The 19,586-nt window shown below is 40.9% G+C and overlaps 2 protein-coding genes across 2 annotated transcripts in view; one reads left to right on the top strand and one right to left on the bottom strand.

Moving 5' to 3' along the window:
• Positions 1 to 19,586, top strand: part of nt5dc1 (5'-nucleotidase domain containing 1) — a 545,446-nt gene that overhangs the window by 173,919 nt on the left and 351,941 nt on the right. The gene's annotated exons all lie outside the window — the stretch shown is intronic.
• Positions 1 to 19,586, bottom strand: part of LOC144493923 (uncharacterized) — a 64,315-nt gene that overhangs the window by 5,012 nt on the left and 39,717 nt on the right. The window contains exon 5 of the mRNA XM_078213503.1: positions 8,629 to 8,688. Coding sequence (XP_078069629.1) covers positions 8,629 to 8,688 — 60 coding nt within the window. The remainder of the gene's footprint in view (positions 1 to 8,628; positions 8,689 to 19,586) is intronic.

The following is a 19,586-nucleotide window of genomic DNA, read 5'->3' as shown; positions in this document are numbered from 1 at the left end:
TTTAGCTAAATCTCTAAAAGATATATAGTACTCAAGTTCAGAAAGCTGCACTTGAATCCTGAAAACTGTGTTTGTAAGAGATTTTTTATGTTGACATTTTAATGGATTGATATTTGTCAGATGATTTGGTAATTTGTAAATTGTGATAGTTCTTGCACTTACCAATTATAATTTTGTAACGCATGTTGTAATTTCTGTTGGAACTGCAGGGTATATGAATTATTATATTATTAGTCATGTGGAAAATCAAAACTATTGGCCATAAATACTGGTGGAAAAGTATCAGTGCTGAGAGTCTTGATTCCTCTGTATTACCCATTTAGTTAATAAGTTTCAGATAATTGTCTCTACCTTTGAGAAAGTATGGAATTCAAGCGATTATAGTTGTTACTGCTTAGGGTTAACATAATTATATTCTACAACAATGAAAAATGTTGAATTTAGGAATAATTTGTGTGAGAGGATCTGAAAAAAAAAAATTATTAATTGATTTTTGTTCAACTCCATTGTATATTCTCCGTTAAAACACTCAAATTTGATTGGAAGTGAGACAAAGTGGGAAAGTACCCTTCTGATCCACTTTGCACTGATACACATGTGCTTTCAGGGTTAGCAACATTGCATAATGGAAGCAAACTTCCAATGTGAAAAATGCCTGCGATTTGGAGCTCGGAGCTTGAAGCTTTGTGGTTTGGAAGGCAGCACCATTGTTGGGAACCATGTCTGTTCACACTTAAAGAGCACACAGAACACCCTGTTTCTTCAGTTAGCTCTTAGGAATTTTGATGGATGAAGTGAGACACTGGAGGACTCTATTTGGGTAGTTTGTTGTAGGTCCCGTAGGCAAACTGTCCAACAAGAGTAGCAGAGGCTGCCAACCAATGCGAGTGTCATAACAACATACCACATACCTGGAAGCAATGTGGGAACAAATTCGGTGACTCTTACAAGGTCAGCCAAAGGAAAGAAACATACTTCCATTCCCTTAATTCGGTGTATTAAGCATCCATGACAATTGCAATCACCTCCTTCTGACACTATTTATAATTTGTATTGTGGATGTCTATTAATACAAGGTAAACTTAGCACCAGCAGTTTTGTCTTGGAAGTTTTTCTTCACTTGCATCCTTGGATGCATTCCAGCCGAAGCAGTCCTCCCATCTAAGATAAGACCCACGACCATATCTTTATTTGTTCTCGAGATAATGAATGATACCAGTCAGGCTGTGCTAAAGATAATACGTACTGTGGCCATTGTGCACCAGTAATGTATACTGCAGTGATGAGTACCAGTCAGGTGACCAGGCCTGTTGTGAATGGGGTCTTGAGTATTCCACCACACTCCTGACTTGACTCTTGTAAATGGTGGAGAGACTTTGGGAGGGCTGGAAGGGGATCACGGTGTTGATACGGTTGATCCAGTGAAGCTTCTGGTAGTGATCCCAAGACTTTGATTATGTTTTGGCATCCTTCCATTAACAAGAGCATGCAGCAAACAATCCATTTAGGTTGAGTGTCTTCATTTGGTGCAGCTTTGCTGATGGCTGTGAAGGCCAGTCCTTGAGAGGCAGGTCCTGCCCCAAGTGCCACACATGAAACTGTGAAGTGGCATTTTGGGCTGCTGTTTTCAGTATTGATGCCTGTTGCCAAACTACTGTAGACACTGCTTGTCATGGTATTGCACACCAACCCACTGGAAGTGTAACCATTTCGCTCCTTTGCCAGTTGCTGACCTCTGGGTGCGATAGTCAGTGTTTAGTCCCTTCATGTCATGCTTGCAAGTATCCCTGAAGTAGAATCTTGGACATCCCATTAGTCATCTGGCTCCAGCCACCTCACTGTACAGAAAGTCCTTGGGTATGCAACCATCTTAAGTCCTGTGGATTTTCCTGGTCCACTGAAGTGCCTCTGTTTGATTAGTGCCAGTACATTCAGAGCTCTGCCTTTGAGAGGCCTGTTGTATTTGAGATTTTTTCTGTCAGGATATACTCACAATGCAGCTTCTTTCCCGGGCAACTGTAAGTGGAGTAAGAAGTCCACAACATCAGGTTAAAGTCCAACAGGTTTATTTGGTAGCATAAGCTTTCGGAATGTTGCTCTTTCTTCAGGTGATCTCCACATCACAACTAAGTGGCTCATGCTTCACAGTCCTATAGCAAGGTGCTGAGAAAACAGGCGTTAAAATCAGCTTTGTCTTGATGTTATTTCATGAGTTGACCAAATGTGCAACTGCTTTCCTATGCATGTGGTGAGCTCTGCATCAAGGGTCAGATTGTCCATCACTGTGGACCCAAGATAACAGAATTTGCTTATCACTTTCAGTGAGGTGTTATTTCTTGTAATCAGGGGCGGAGATACAGCACCTTTTCCCATGACCACAGTTTTCTTGATGCTTGTAGTCAAGGAGAACAAGTTCCAGGCATCCAGATAATCCAGGAGTTTTTGAAAGATGGTTATATTTGTGCTGTTCAAGGTCAAGGAGACATGACTGAGCTTTTTTTCTGGGAGATAATCAATGTCAGGCACTTAAAGTGACATGAAAAATGAAAATGCTATTCTGCCAGACCTGGCGAATACTTCCAGCATTTTCATTTTTTGGTTTCAGATTTCCAGCATCCATTGAATTTTGCTTTTGGCTTGTATGACATGAGTGTTACCTGCGAGCTGTTAGTCCAAGTTTGGATGTTGTCCAAGTCCTGCTTTTTGCTGGCATGAGCTGCTTCATTATTGGAACAGATGTAATGGAGACAGCGGAATTGTCAGCGAACAGCACATATTAGAGGTAAGACCATTGGTTAAGGTAGTTGAAGATGTTTGGACTAAAGATGCTACCCTGAGGAACCCCTGCTGTCCTAGAGCTGTGGTGGTTAATGTCAGCTAAAACTGCATTTCTTTCTGTCATGCGATTCCACTGACCCCCATTTGCATCAGTTTTCTTTGGGTATTTTTTTTGGTGCCATACCTGGCCAATTTCTTCCTTACTGTTGTGGACAGCTATTTTCATGTCTCCTCTGACATTATCTTGTGTCCATATCTGGACCAAAGCTCTGATGAGATTTTGTGCCAAGCAGTTCTGGCAGAACCTGAACTGAATGTCAGTAAGCAAATTAATGGTGAGTCAGCTAGCCATAAGTACACAGCTTTGCAGGATGTTTATTCAACGCTGCATGGAGTGTATGGATTCACCAATGCCAGCGGTTCGAAGGACAGTCTGTGATTTCTCACAAATGTTTAAATTTACCCTCTTCCTGCTCCCCTTTTGGATCCAGAAGTGACAAAAGCTTTTAGAAAGGTTTGGAGATGAGGCATGGTGCAGGGGAAGATGATATTGCAAAGGTGGAAAGAGGTGGCCTTAATGATGAATTAGGGTGTGGAGTTTGAAACTCAGCTCTGGGTCAAACAGGATGCCAAGATTATTAAACTGTCTGGTTCTGCCCGAGAGTCTGGCCAGCGGGAGCTATGGAATCTGTAGTAACAGAGAGGAGTTTTATAGCAATGACTGAATATATGATGTCTTCAGTAGTCCCTGTGTTCAGTTGGTGAGCTTTTGACTTTACCGCAGTTTGATGTTAGACTAGCGGTCTCAACAGCATAATGATAATGATGTGGTTCAGACAAGTAGTGGGCAGGTAGATATATTTGTCCGCGCACACATAGAAGTCAATGAAACATTCCTGTGGATAATATCCCCAAGGTGCATGTAAATGGATGGGAAGGGAGCCAGGGTGACATCTTTGGAAGAACCTAAGGGTATATATGGTGGCAAAAGAGAAGCTTCTGAAAATGAGCTTGTTGCCTCTGGAACCGATGGAAGTGAAACATAACAAGGGCAATCACATAGCATTGGAAGCAGAGAGGCGATGGAGCAGGGTGACACATTTGACCATTTAAAAAAAATTTATACATGGACATGGGTGTTGCTGGCTGGGCAGCATTTATTGTCCATCCCTAGATACCGGAGGGAAGATGAGAGTTAACCATGTTATTGTGGATCTGGAATCTGGTACCTTGGAATGCTTTAAAATAAAGACATTATGACAGCAAAATTGACTTTAATCAGACTTTAGCAAGCAATCCTTTCTGATCCTTGTAGATAATGAAGCATGTAAGACCACATATATTTTTGTGATTCATTTATGGGACATGGGCATAGCTGGCTGGCCAGCATTTACTGCCCATCCCCAGTTGCCCGATGGCAATTGAGAGTCAACCACATTGCTGTGGCTCTGGAGTCACATGTAGGTCAAACCAGGTGAGGACGGCGGATTTCCTTCCCTAAATGACAATGAATCAGGTGGACTTTTCCGACAATCAGCAATGGTTTCATGGTCATCAGTAGGTTCTTAATTCCATATATTTTTTATTGAATTCAAATTACGTCAACTTCCATGGTGGGATTCGAACCCAGGTCCCCACAACATGAAGTGAGTTTCTGGATTAATAATCTAGCGATAATACCACTAGGCCATCACCTCCCCAGAGATGGTGGCATTGTGGCAATATCACTGGACTAGTAAAGCCAAGGCCCAGGCTAATGCTCTGGAGTCATGGGTTCAAATCCCGCCACAGCGGCTGATAGAATTTAAATTGAATTAATGAATCTGGAATATAAAGCTAGTCTCAGTAATGGGGACCATGACAACTATCAGTTATTGCCATAAAAATCCATTTCATTCACTAGTGTCCTTTTGGAAATGAAATCTGCCATCCTTACCTATAATAATGTGGTTCAGACAAGTGGTGGGCAGGAAGATAGATCAGCGCACACATAGAAGTCTCCTACGGGACTGCTTGGAGTCAGTGGACTAGTCAGTACTTAAAAACTCTGCAACCAGTCTGAACGAGTACACCACGATAGTAACTGACTTCATTAGTGTCTAGAAGACTGCGTGCCAAAGGAGCAAATCCGCATGTTCCCCAACCGGAAACCAAGAATGAACAGGGATATCCAATGCTTGCTGAAGTCCAGGTCTGAGGCGTTCAAGTCAGGCGACACTGACCTTTACAAGAAAGAGTTTTAACAACAACAAGTTAAAGTCCAACAGGTTTATTTGGTAGCAAATACCATTAGCTTTCGGAGCGCTGCTCCTTCGTCAGATGGAGTGGAAATCTGCTCTCAAACAGAGCATACAGAGACACAAAATCATGACTTTACAAGAAAACCAGACATGATCTAAGGAGCTCCATTAAAGATGCCAAAAAACAGTACCGGACCAAGCTAGAGTTCCAGGCTAGCCACACAGACCCCCACCGACTGTGGCAAGATCTGCAAGACATAACAGGCTACAAGATGAAGGCATGTAAAATCGCCGGCTCCAGCGCACCTCTCCTTGATGAGCTCAATGCATTCTATGCCCGTTTTGAGCAAGAGGTCAGCGAGAGCATGCCCTTCACCCTGGAAGCCCTGGATGAACCTGTGTCTGGGGTCACCATTGCAGATGTCAGAGCAGCTTTCTCGAGGGTCAACCCACGGAAAGCGACTGGCCCAGGTGGGGTACCCAAACGAGCACTCAGATCCTCCGCGGATCAACTGGCGGGGGTATTCGCAGACATCTTCAACCTCTCTTTACAACAATCTGAGGTCCCTATCTGCCTCTATAAGTCGACCATCATCCCGGTACCTAAGAAAAACCAAGCAGCGTACCTTAATGACTACCAGCCAGTGGCTCTGACATCCATTACTATGAAGTGCTTCGAAAAGCTAGTCATGGCACACAAATCAATTCCAGCCTCTCAGACTGCCTGAATCCACTACAGTTTGCCTACCGCCACAACAGGTCCACAGCAGACACCATCTCCCTGGCCCTGCACTTAACCTTGGAACACCTAGATAACAACACCATTATTCCCACAAAACTCATCTCCAAACTCTGTGGCCTGGGCCTCGGCTCCTCCCTCAGTGACTGGATCCTGAACTTCCTAACTCACAGACCACAATCAGTAAGGATAGGCAACAACACCACCTCCACGATCATTCTCAACACTGGTGCCCCACAAGGCTGTGTTCTCAGCCCCCCACTATACTCCTTATACACCTATGACTGTGTGGCCAAATTCCCCTCCGATTCGATTTTCAAGTTTGCTGACAACATCACCGTAGTGGATCAGATCTCAAACAATGATGAGACAGAGTAGAGGAATTAGATAGAGATTCTGGTGAACAGGTGCGGTGACAATAATCTCTTCCTCAATGTCAACAAAATGAAGGAGATTATCATTGACTTCAGGAAATATAGAGGAGAACATACCCCTGTCTGCATCAACGGGGACGAAGTAAAAAGGGCCGAGAGCTTCAAGTTTTTAGGTGTCCAGATCATCAACAGCCTGTCCTGGTCTCCCCATGCTGACACTATAGTTAAGAAAGCCCACCAACGCTTCTACTTTCTCAGAAGACTAAGGAAATTTTGCATGTCAGCTACGACTCTGACCAACTTTTACAGATGCACCATAGAAAGCATTCTCTCTGGTTGTTATCACAGCTTGGTATGTGTCCTGCTCTGCCCAAGACCGCAAGAAACTACAAAAGGTCGTGAATGTAGCCCAATCCATCACGCAAACCAGCCTTCCATCCATTGACTTTGTCTACGCTTCCTGCTGCCTCGGCAAAGCAGCCAGCATAATTAAGGACCCCATGCACCCCGGACATTCTCTCTTCCACCTTCTTCTGTCAGGAAAAAGATACAAAAGTCTGAGGTCACATACCAACCGACTCAAGAATAGTTTCTTCCCTGCTGCTGTCAGACCTTTGAATGGAACTACCTTGCATTAAGTTGATCTTTCTCTGCACCCTAGCTGTGATTGTAACACTACATTCTGCACTCTCTTGTTTCCTTCTCTATGAACAGTATGCTTTGTCTGTATAGCGCGCAAGAAACAATACTTTTCACTATGTTAATACATGTGACAATAATAAATCAAATCAAATCAAAAATCAAAGTCGCTGACATCCATTCCTATGGATAATATCCCCAAGGTGCATGTAAATGGTCTACATGTGACTCCAGACCAATAGCAGTGTGGTCGATTCTTAACTGCCATCTGAAATGGCCAGCAAGTTTCACTGTTTAAGGTAAGTAGAAATGGGCAACAAAAACTCGCCTTGCCAACAGCGCCCACGTCCCATGAAAGAATAAAAAGAAATCCATCACTATAATCCTTGGGCCTTCAAGATTTCTGCCATTTGGCAAAATTGCACAACCTTCTAAAGCTGCTGGTTGTCTGCAGACAAGGTGAAATTGGCCCTTGAAGAAACAGGGCGTCAACAGCATGCCTGAGGCATCTGTGTACTGCCTATGGCCGTGGATGTTGTCAGTAGCCCCTTTGAAGAATTTGGAGACATCAAGCTTGTGAATGAGTTTGGCTGCAGGTCACTTTTGCAGCATTTGACATAACTCTCTTAGCCTTTTTGATGAATGAGAGCTTGAGTAAGTATTGCTCATGAGCATTTTAGATGGATGCACCTCAGTTGGTGCAGGCTGCCTCTAGTCCAATCCAACCCTCCTTGGATCCCTTTGCTGCCCAGTCTCTTCCATCAAAAATATAGGGAGATTTTCAGATATTGTGCTATTGATGCAAAGAAATTATTTTTTACATTTTCCACAAACACGTGAATGAATTTACTTTAAATTGTGGGGGGAATTTTCTTATAGCATTCTTTACAATCGTTTTTATGTATGTAATCAGTCCTTAGCAACCCTGGATGCTCATTTTACATGGGCTGGGTAGGCAAATTAGTGACAGAAGTGTACATTTGACCAGACATCATCAGTGAGAATGCTAATTAAAAACTTCTACCCACCCTTGTTGCAAATTATAAAGTTCAAAAACATCTGAAAACTATGCACAATATCTTGAATGTTGTTATTTCAGTCCAATTTCCAAACCATAAATTCACAAGAAGTTTTGTGTATGTCTAAATGGTTATGGTAAGTACAGCATTGAAACTAAAACACAGTACGCGCGCCCATCAGATTTCCAACTAGAATTACATATGATAAGACTATATGGACAGAGATCTGGCGTCACAGAGATCCATTTCTTTTTCTCATAATTATCTCTGAATTATTCCTCAAAGTTGATGACGGGAAAGTCTTGCAATGTGCATTTATTTCTTTCCGTCTTTTTCTGTCTGATCGGACTAATGAATAATACAATCTCTCTGATATTCAGTTTTTTATTTGTTTATGGGATGTGGACATCACTGGCTGGGCCAGCTTTTATTTCCCATCCCTAACTTCCCTCCATTCCAGAGGGCATTTGAGAGTCAACCACATTGCTGTGGATCTGGAGTCACACGTAGGCCAGACCAGATAAGGACAGCAGATTTCCTTCCCTAAAGGGCATGAGTGAACCAGATGGGTTTTACGACAATCAACAATGGTTTCATGGCCATCATTGCACTTTTAATTCCAGAATTTTATTGAATTCAAATATCATCTGCTTTGTTTGGGATTTGAACCCGGGTCGCCAGATCCTGCCCAGGTTCTCTGGATTACTCATGCAGCGACAATACCGCTGCCTCCCTATGTTGTTGCATGGAGGATAACTCAACAATGTTTCTCCCATCCCATGATAGATTAAAAGGAAAGGTTGATATTTAATTCCCATAGAAACCTTGCAGCTTCTTACCTGTGATACCTTTTGGACTTTCCTCAAGACTTTGATAATGAAGACCTTTCAATTCATAACCTGTTTTGGTAAAACAAATTCTAAGTTGCATGAAAAATAGTTTTTCCAAAATTATATTTCTTATAAATATAGGATTAAAACACATTTTTGTTATCACTTTGGAATTTTTCCAAATAACTTGCATGTGGTTATGTATATTGATGTTATATTATCTTTCTGTAGATAGATATTCCAATTAATATAAAACATTTTAAAAAACAAAGCCACAGTAGAACTGCAGTGCTGAGTGAAAATAATGTGTTTTATTTGTTTTACATCAAACTGATTGTGTTATATTGCATTAGGATTTTGGAACCCTTGCGACATTTTGCTTTTAGTCTCATTGATGAACAAAATGTTCTCTTCCATCTACGGGACTTAACATTCTCCATTTAACAGACAAGCTTGAATCTCACTCATAACTGCCTGTACTGTTCTTGAACAAGTTTCCAGAAAATGTGCATGGATAGTTCTGTGTGAATTAATAGAGAGGGTTAGCATCTCAAAAGTTGGGATGTGGGAAGGGTACATCCCAAGATGTGGCATATAAGTTGTCTTTTGTTTTTGAGCCATCTTTGTTCATATTTTTTGGTTAAAAATCAAAACTGTGGGATAGGCAGTGAATAAACTGGATATCATGTTGTTAATGCCAGCATCATAGAAGCAATGCTTGAAAAATGGGCATGTCTGTATATTCCCAGACAGCTAAGTGTATGATGTGTGTAATGACTTTTCTCTTCCTTGTCATTGAGAGCAAGTGTATCATTCAGCTGCTGTCCTGACTGAGATCAGCAAATTCCATAAAGAATTGCAATCTCACTGGTTCAGCTGCTCTTTGGGTAAACACTGAACCATTTTGTTGCAGTTCAATTATACCATTATGGAATGAAGGAAAAATAACAGAAATAACACAATTTCATAAACTTCTGAAGGATTTCTGTTTACATAATGATGGTAGGTCATTTTCTTAGTTTGAATGCAATAGAACATATCAATGATTCAGAGAAAGGCTTCATTCTCTGAAAGACCTGAAATTACTGCAAGTTTCCATAATGTTGCTTGTGTGAGGCTCATGCCATTTTATCTCCTGGGTCTCATTGAGATTTGTCTCCCCTGCACAATCAGGCAGTCAACCCACATGGCGATTTTCCTGACTGTACCTAAAGCAAGATTGAATTCCCCGTTTTTGCTTTCTTCAAAGGTCTTGCCAACCCAAGAGACTTCTGTGTTGGGACAGACCTTGAAGGAGGTTAAATCCTCTGTGGATGTACTGTCAAGTTTTCCACTCCTCCAGATACCAGACCAAGCACTGGCATGTATCTAGGTAATGAGCTGCAAAGTTCTGTGTCAAACACTCAGAATCAGCAGCTGCTATAGGTTTGAGAGATGGCCCAGAATAGAACTCGTCAGAGGTGAGGCCCTCTCCTTACTCTGAGGGGACGGAGATGAAGACTTTGATGGCACAGCATGAAAATTGCTAATGTCAGACAAATAGCTGTGAAGGCTATTGGAAGCATTGCCATGGAATTTTACCACCACAGTTGAGTGGGTAGAAGTCCACATTCAGCCTTTGTTGTATTATTTTAATGTCACGGGTATATTAAAGTTACGTGAATTGTCTGAAGGCACATGAATAAGAACGTTGGCTTTTTGAACTGACTGCTTAGACTCAGTGATAGCATAAGAAATGGTGGGTGAAGTCGGCAAGGAAGAGTTGACAGTTAAGGAAGAGAGAGATAATATGGAGTATTGCATTCATCAGTCCACTCATTCAACCCAGACCTCCAGAAATGCTGCAGCAAGACTTACACAGATATCACATTTCAGTTTTAATGAAACTGCCATGGAGTCTGTAGGCGACATAATGGAGAAATTAGTGGGTCAAATAATTAGGGACGCTGAAGGGGTCTGTCACCTTCGGTATCCTGCTCTTCCATGGATCAGTGGAAGTTATGAACTCTGTCCCAGTGGGAGTGGCAGTGGTGTGATAAGTGCAGTACCTGCTGACCTCCTTTGGGTTGTCAGCACATCTGCACATTCACCCTCACTTTCAACCAATTTTTGCCAGCAGCTGACTTGGAGCAGTCTGCAGTCAGGTTCTCTGTGAATTGCGCAACCAGTGGTCATGATTACAGGGATCCTAAAGGTCCCACATGAGGATCAGCAACTTTTTGTCACCTCTTCGAATTTATTTAAAGTTGATTTATTAGTCACAAGTAGGCTTACCTTCATACTGCAATTAAGTTACTGTGAAAATTTCCACACTGTGAAAGTCGCCACACTCCAGCACCTGTTCGGGTACACTGAGGGAGAATTTAGCATGGCCAATTCACCTAACCTGCACATCTTTGGACTGGGGGGGGGGAAACTGGAGCACCCGGAGGAAACCCATGCAGACTCGGGGAAAATGTGCAAACTCCACACAGACAAGGACCCAAGCCTGGAATCGAACCCGGGTCCTGGTGCTGTGAGGCAGCAGTGCTAACCACTGTGCCACCGTGCCGCCCCCTTACCTCTGGCCAGGTCAGCAGTATGGTACCTTGTTGAATTAGGAAACCTCCTTTAGATAAAGTATTGTGGGTTGATCACACGGCTGAGAAATGTTTTCTCAGAATATTTATTATGTTTGACATTAAATAATTCAATTTTTCCCAGGGACCATACCACAAGTATCATTGTCTGTGAAATGCTCTAAGACATCCTGAGGTTGTGAAATGGACTTTATAATTTATATACAATTTATCAATTGAATGAATGAATATCACATTTATGCACATCCTGACATGGTCAGAGCTCAGAGCCATTTACATTAATTTGGGGTATCTATAAGATTTAAATAAAAAAGAAATATATGATTCAGGCTAAAAATAAGCTAGGAACTTCATCCAGCACTGTACGACAGGACACACTTGTCTCACTTTATTCATTGCAGTTAATGCAAACCACAGCAATCTCAAATAATTGTTTCCAAATGAAAAGAAAACTTACCCTGGCTTTTTGTATTATATGGTGATTGGTTATATCCTTTATATCCTATTCCATTCACCAGACTAAGAGACATGAACACCAGAAGTGTACCAGTTTCCTTCAAAATCATGTTTGCAGATAGAATCTGTAAAAGTTTTACCAGAAGTTTATGTTCTTTAACAGAAGGAATGACGCAGATAACTTTGACAAATATTCAGTCGAATATTAAATTCATTATTAAATCGCACACGTCTGAGATAGCAAGACATTGAAAACAGCTCCCTTTGTTTGACAACCCCTGAGATAGTTATCTTGAAAATAACTGACATGTCTTGAGTAGGCCACATTTAAGACACATCACTGGACAGTGCCATGAAACATGCCTTTCTTAGTGCCTCCATGTTTCAGATCAAGAACATAAACAAACACTCAGAGAAGTGCTTAAGGAGAACAATACAAATCTAATAAGCCATGCAGACAAAACTAATGGAAATCTGGCACCAAGCTCCCTTGTCCCTTTGCCTGCTAACATGATTAAAAATTGTCAGACAACATACCAGCATATTTTGCTTCCCGAACTGTTTTTCATCCCCAATAGATTATCCCCTGAAATCGTGGAACATCTGATGCAGAAGTGCTTTCAAAAGGATAAATGCTGGTATTTATATATATGAGAGACTCCTACATAGACAGCTGTAAATTTTAAAACTCCTCCCTTTAAATGGAAGTAATAGCTATGCTGATTTCTTTTAACTTTTAAAAATGTATCAGGTTGTGGTTTTGTTGCGGTTAGTTGTCTCCTTGCAGATTGATGTTCAACATGACCTTGCAGACAGTTTATAAAACCCAATGTGCGATAAATCTTCTAAAATAAATTCCCATCATATTTAGGAAAGCTTCTAAGAACATTTTCGTTTTGTTCAAATTCAGAACTATGAAGGAACAATTAAATATTTTGGTTCAATAACAGTTTTGACAACATTCTGAAGTTTTTGACCTTTTTCTTCTCCACAGATGTTTCAAAAAACACATAGCAACTTCAATATAGCGTTTACACTCTGTATGAATACTTCAAAATAAACTACCTTCACTCGCATTTAATTTTGCTACATTTTTGTTTGATTACTTTAGAAAAACTAAAATTCTGTAAATTAGCGATTTAAACAAGTCACAATAATAAAGTAAAGAAAGTTTGAACAGTGTTCCTTATCGGAAAAGAGAATGCAGTGCTACCCCTAATTTCCGACATATTAACTGATCAAAAATGGCTAAATTTTAGCCTTGCATTTATGGTAAAGCATTTGCTTGGAGACAAAGAAGACGAGTACAAAATAAATAACGGGGACTAACTTAGTGGTTAAAAAAAAAGGGGGAGACATGGACAAGTTGGGCCAAAGAACCTGTTTCCATGCTGTAAGCTTCTATGACTCGATGACTCTAAATTTAATCTAATCATTTTAGGGCTGGCAAAGTTGTGTTATCTCGAACCGAAGTTGGTCAGCCGTGCAATGAGGTGACATATTATGCAGGGCTTCACCTCATGAGAGATCTACCTTATAAACAGGATGACAGAACTGTCCAACAGGTCATGAAAAATCTATTGAGATAAATGAAACAATAGGGAGTGCCATACTGTGGGTGAACTCCCAAGTGGTTGTCAAAGTCATAATTGCATTGACGGTTGTCAAAGTCATAATTGCGTTCATAAACCCCCCAAGTTATCTGTTCTGTTATATCAAAACATTTATATGGCAAATAATGATGGCTGGTAGTTTATTACAACCACCAATGGTAGTACAATTTAATATTTTTGTTTATCCCAAAATGTATGTGGTCTACGTTATCTGATTGCAAAACCTCCAAATGAATTATCTTTGATGGTACAATTGAAAAGTGTAGGGGCATAGTGTCCCATTTCCAGTTTCATAGTGTTTACGTTGGAGTAATAACCTTGGATTCCTGTGCTGTAGCAGTCGTCATCATTATGGTTACTGCATTGTCCTATGCAGCACTGCATTTTGTGTCAGGAAACATGGTCTTGTAAAATTAAATTTTGGACTAGGGGTCTAATGCAGCAAGATTATAGGATGGGAGTGTAAATGTTTTGTTTTTCAGAGTTTCAAGCCTAAAAATATGTCATATGGGCACTGAGAATTATTGCTTCATTATAAAGGAAGCATAATAGAACAGTGAGATTTCACCATCAATGCATGTGTAACTGTTTGCTGACATTTCTCATCTTGTGCCTGTGCTTTTAATCCACATTTACGGAGTTTTGTTTCCACATTTTAATTGTTTTATTTAGGAGCGTAGGACACTAAAAAGGCTGAAAAATGTCAAGGAGAAAATAGTAAACCAATAAATATTGAGGTGTAATGCTAAGATTGAAAGTTAAAAGTCTGAAGATTGCTGTAGATAGGAAAAGCTGAAATCTGAAGAACCTTAAAGTGCTGAGAAATATTGAGCTAGAGTTAGAAATGTTGTGATTCATCTTTAATTCAATGCAGTGAAGCTGTAGAGAGGAGAAAGAACAGTTAGAATAATGTTTTCAAGGAATGTTTTGGGGGAATAAGAAAGAGAAGCTTAGCATTCCAAAGATGTACAGGTCCGATAGATTGGCCATGCTAAATTGCCCTTTATTGTCCCAAGATTTGTAGGTTAGGAGGATTAGCGGGGTAAATGCCGAGTGTTATGGGGATAGAGCGGGGTGTGGGCCTGGGTGGGATGATCTTAGAGAGTCAGTGCAGACTCGACGGGCCAAATGGCCTCTTTCTTCACTAAGGATTCTATGATTAATCATATTGGTTTCATAATCTTTACTGAAGTAAATTTGAATACCGTTACAAGAATAAAGCTTACAAATTTTCAAGTGCCTTCAACTCAAATGTTCTATCAATGCAAATCCAAAGAAGAGTGCTACAAAGATATATTTTTCAATTTACAAAATACAGTATTAACTTAATTTCTAAAATATAAGCTGTGATATCTTAACCAAGTAAATCTACTTCCAATTCCTGTTCATATGGTTGTAAATTGGTAGAGGAGAGTGTGCAGTGGGACCTGGGTGTCCTTGTGCACCAGTCACTGAAGGTAAGCATGCAGGTGCAGCAGGCGGTAAAGAAGGCAAATGGCATGCTGGCCTTCATTGCGAGAGGTTTTGAGTACAGGAGCAGGGATGGGTTGTTGCAATTATACAGGGCCTTGGTGAGGCCACACCGAGAGTATTGTGTGCAGTTTTGGTCTCCTTTTCTGAGGAAGGATGTTCTTGCTCTCGAGGGAGTGCAGCGAAGATTTACCAGGCTGATTCTGGGGATGGTGGGACTGATGTATGAGGAGAGATTGACTAGGTTAGGATTGTTTTCGCTGGATCTCAGATGAATGAGAGGAGATCTCATAGAGCCTTATAAAATTCTAACAGGACCAGACAGGGTAGACGCAGGAAGGATGTTCCCGATGGTGGGGGAGTCTCGAACATGGGGTCACAATCTGAAGATTCGGGGTAGACCATTTAGGAAGGAAGTGAGGAGACAATTCTTCACCCAAAGAGTGGTGAGCCTGTGGAATTCATTACCGCAGGAAGGAGTTGATGCCAAAACGTTGAATGTACTCAAGAGGGGACTGGATATAGCACTTGGGGCGAATGAGATCAAAGGTTATGGGGGAAAAGCAGGATTAGGTTATTGAGTTGGATGATCAACCATGATCGTAATGAATGGCAGAGTAGGCTCAAAGGGCCAAATGGCCTCCTCCTGTTCCTACCATCTATGTTTCTATAAAATTGTGATCGAATATATAGTTTAATGTGAATTTAAAATGTTATCAATAACGATTCCCAGATGATTGACTTTGTTTTTATGTGACAATTCAGTGCAATGAGATCAAATGTTATTGTATCAATAAGATCAAATGTTATTATGTTGCCATATCCTAACCTGGGATTTGGGACTAAGTCCACACAACTCGCTTGAATGTGACTTGGTCGATAGCACTCTCACCTCTGAGTCAGGTCCTGGATTTAAATCCCACTTCAGAAACTTGAGCAGAGGAATTAAGGCTGACTCTTCAGTGCAGCAATGACGAAATGTTGCACTGCTTTTCGTTGAATCGTTGAACAAAGGATTCTTCTGCCCCACATAAAACTGACTGCCCTTCTAGGCAGATCGTAAAGATCTTTTGGAACTAGTTTGGAATAAAAATCATAGAGGAGCTGTCTTCAGTTTATTGGGAAATATTTATCCTTCAATCAACATCACTAAAACAGTTGGCCACATTGCTGTTTGTGGGAGCCTTGCTGTGCACGCATTGGCTGCTGCATTTCCTACATGACAGCAACAACAACACTTCAAAAGTATCCCATTGGTTGTAGAACACTTTGAGATGATCTGCAGTCATCAAAGACGCTATAGAAATGCAAGTTTTTTCCAGCCAGCTGGATGAAAATATCTTCTCTTTAATGATGCAGAAGTTCAAAGTATATGGGTTTTAGTTGCTTTCAGTCAGTTCTATGTGCAAGAGTAGATACCAAATTACTGATAATTTGGTCCTGAATTAGCAGTATCACTCTGAGACACCACAAGTATGTCTAGTGTGGCAAATGAAATTGCCACATGGATGCAGTGGGTGGTGCAGTTTGAAGTTGGGGTAATGGAAGTTATTTTATTGTGGAGGGAACTTTCCTTTGCTTCAAACTTTATTCGCTTGTGTTAAATTCTCACTGTAAAATGACTGTTCCTCTCAATTTCCAATCTTAATCCTGAAAAATATCTGTCACTCGGATAGAAGGTGCCATATCACTCATCATGTAGTCCCATAAAATGTGAAATTTGATTTTAATGCTAACTTTCAGCATGCTTTTGTCTTAGTGCAAAATGCAACTGAAACGTGAAGACAAGGCTGGAATGAAATTTTCCTAAAAACTGAAGAACATTGTGACCCATTTTTGGAACTCCTAAAATTGATTTTGAGAAAATTTGAGCTATTTGAAAGATTGTCATGTGTTCCCATCGTTTTCAGGTACACAAGGAGACAACATAGTGCATAGTTGGTAAAAATTGAACAAAGGGCATACTTGGTGGCAATGGGGAGAATAAAGAGAACAGGTGTAATTAAGAATGAAGGTTACATATTATGCAGAAAATGAATAAAGTAAATGTTTTCCTTATCGTGGTGGGGCCAGATGTTTTGAGGTAGTGTCTAACCAATGTTGCCTGCAAGACCCCAGTATTAGAACAACAAAGAACAAAGGACAGTACAGCAGGAAAAGGCTCTTCAGCCCTCCAAACCTGCGCTGATCACGATGCCTGCGTAAACTAAAACCGTCTGCACTTACAGAGTCTGTATCTTTCCATTTCCATCCTATTCATGTATTTGTCTAGATGCTCCTTAAATGCCGTGATCGCACCTGCTCCCACAGCCTTCCCCGGCAGCGCGTTTCAGACATTCACCACCCTCTGTGTAAAAACCCTGCCTCGCCGATCTCCTCTCTAAACTTTTCCCCATGCACCTTAAACCTATATCCCCTAATACTTGACTTTTCTACCTTGGGATATCTGTTCATGCCACTCATAATCTTGTAAACCTCTATCAGGTCGCCCCTCATCATGCATCATTCCAGTGAGAACAAGCCGAGTTTATCCAACCTCTCCTCACAGCTAATACCCTCCTGACCAGGCAACATCCTGGTAAACCTCTTCTGTACCCTCTCCAAAGCATCCACATCCTTTAGTAGTGTGGCGACCAGAATTGTACACAATACTCCAAATGAGGCCTAACTAAGGTTCTGTACAGCTGCAGCATGAGCTGCCAATGTTTATATTCAATGCCCCGACCGACGAAGGCAAGCATACCGTATGCCTCCTTGACTACCTTATCCACCTGTATTGCCACTTTCAGCGATCGGTGGACATGTATGCCCAGATCTCTCTCCCTGTTAATACTCCTAAGGGTTCTACCATTTACTGTATAATTCCTACATTCATTGAACCTTCCAAAATGCATTATCTCACATTTGTCCGGATTAAACTCCATCTGCCATTTCTCCACCCAAATCTCCAACCGGTCTATATCTTGCTGTATCCTCTGACAATCCTCTTCACTATCCGCAACTCCACTAATTTGTGTGTTGTCTGCGAACTTACTGATCAGACCATTGTTATGGACTAATTTGAAATTAATGATATTCTGGACTGATATTCAGACAAGAGATTGCCTAGGTAAGAATGTATTTGCCCAAGGAGTTGCATTCTGTGAGATGAAGCAGTTGGCAAGTGAGACTTGCAAATGAACTTCATGAATGAAAGAAACTCGTCACTGTCGGTATGGCCTGAACTTGGAAATCAATTTTAATAGACATGTTTGTAGAAGGCCTAAAGGACAGTAAAATACAGGCCAAGTTTTTGAGCAAAGGCATTAAGCTGATATGGAAGGAGGTCTGCAATGAGGCTACAGTGATGGAAATGGCTGAAAGAGATAGTTGCACATTGCAAGGGAGTTGTTTATCTGAGCCAGCTAACAAACTCCACCAGATTTCAGTGAGATCTCGAGTCACTGCAGCCAGGTTCACAGTCTGAGTCCGAAATTTAATGCTACCATCACCTGGAACCATCAGTTATTTAAATGTCTCTATTTCCAGTCAGAGTGGTATGCTTGTGGGAAAGTCTGTCATATCCTGAAGGCATACAGGAGTAGAGGAAACATTTAAGTTTGTGATTGCAGCCAAGTCAAGGTTATCATAGATCTAAAAGCAAGTCCAGGAGTGTGTAGAATGTGTAGAAACAAAAGTTGATGTTATTAAGCAGGAAAATCAAGTGTTATTCTCAGAGCCAAAAAAGCAAAGCTTGGAAGATGAGAATTACAGGGCTGAAGATAAAATTCCAGCACCCACAGTAGAAATAAAAACCAGAGATTTACAGCTTATTTTTCTTGTTGATTCAGCTGCAACTTTATCTGTTATCTCATAAAGAGGAGGTCCCTTGATTGCATTCCCTCAGCAAAACTTAATTGTCCCAAAGTGAATCAGGTGCAAAGTGCGAAGAAGTGTTTTGCTTTTGGATGACATTCTAATAAGCAGTAAGTCAAAGAAAAAGCACATTGTAAGATTAAATGAAGTCATTAGTTTAATTCAAGAGTATGGCATCACAGCAAAAAGCTCAAGTGTTGCCTTGTTCTGTCAAGGGTATCATACCTGAAGATATCCATCCAATGCAGGAGAAGGTTGACAGATGTCGAAAGGAAAGAGACCAGACAAAAAGTAACTTAGAATAATACACAACAACCCCTATGAATGATCTAAGTTCACCTAGCTAATACATCCACTGTAGGGTATCAACTGTTCAAAGATGGAATAGATTGGGAATGGTCTGCGGACTTTCAGGAAGCATTTGAAGAAATGAAGAAAGTACTGATTAGTGATGTTGTTTTGACCCACTGATCTGAAGGAAGCATTGGTTTAGCGTGCAAAGCCTCACCACAGGGGTTGGATGGAATGTTATCTCACATAACGGAAGATGGCATGGAGAAATGTACTTTAACAAAGTCAAAGCAAAATACTCAAGATGAGAAAGAGGCATTAGAGAACATGTATGGTATTACCAGATTCCACAGATACTTGTAAGGAGTTTGTTAACTGACCACCAAGCTCTCATTATCATATTTGGTTCAAAGAAGAGGTTACCTTCCCTTGTGGCAGCACAGCTTCAAAGATGGGTGTTGATGTCCTGTCAATATAATATTAAATATTGTAAGTCAGCAGATTATGTCAATGCGGGCATTCTTCCAAGAGTTCCAGTGAATACTGATTCATTTCTAGCCATCGAGTTAGCTGTGAATTACTTTATTAACAAATTACATATCAGTGTCTGCCAGACATTGCCAGAGAAATTAATGAAGAAACTCACAAGGATGTCATGCTCAGTCAACTGCTCAGTTATGTGAATAATGACTGGCCTGAAGAG

The sequence above is a fragment of the Mustelus asterias genome, chromosome 5 (assembly GCF_964213995.1).
Source record: "Mustelus asterias chromosome 5, sMusAst1.hap1.1, whole genome shotgun sequence".
Taxonomy (NCBI): Eukaryota; Metazoa; Chordata; class Chondrichthyes; order Carcharhiniformes; family Triakidae; genus Mustelus; species Mustelus asterias.
The sequence above is the reverse complement of the archived record's forward strand: the minus strand, read 5'-3'. Positions and strand labels throughout refer to the sequence as shown.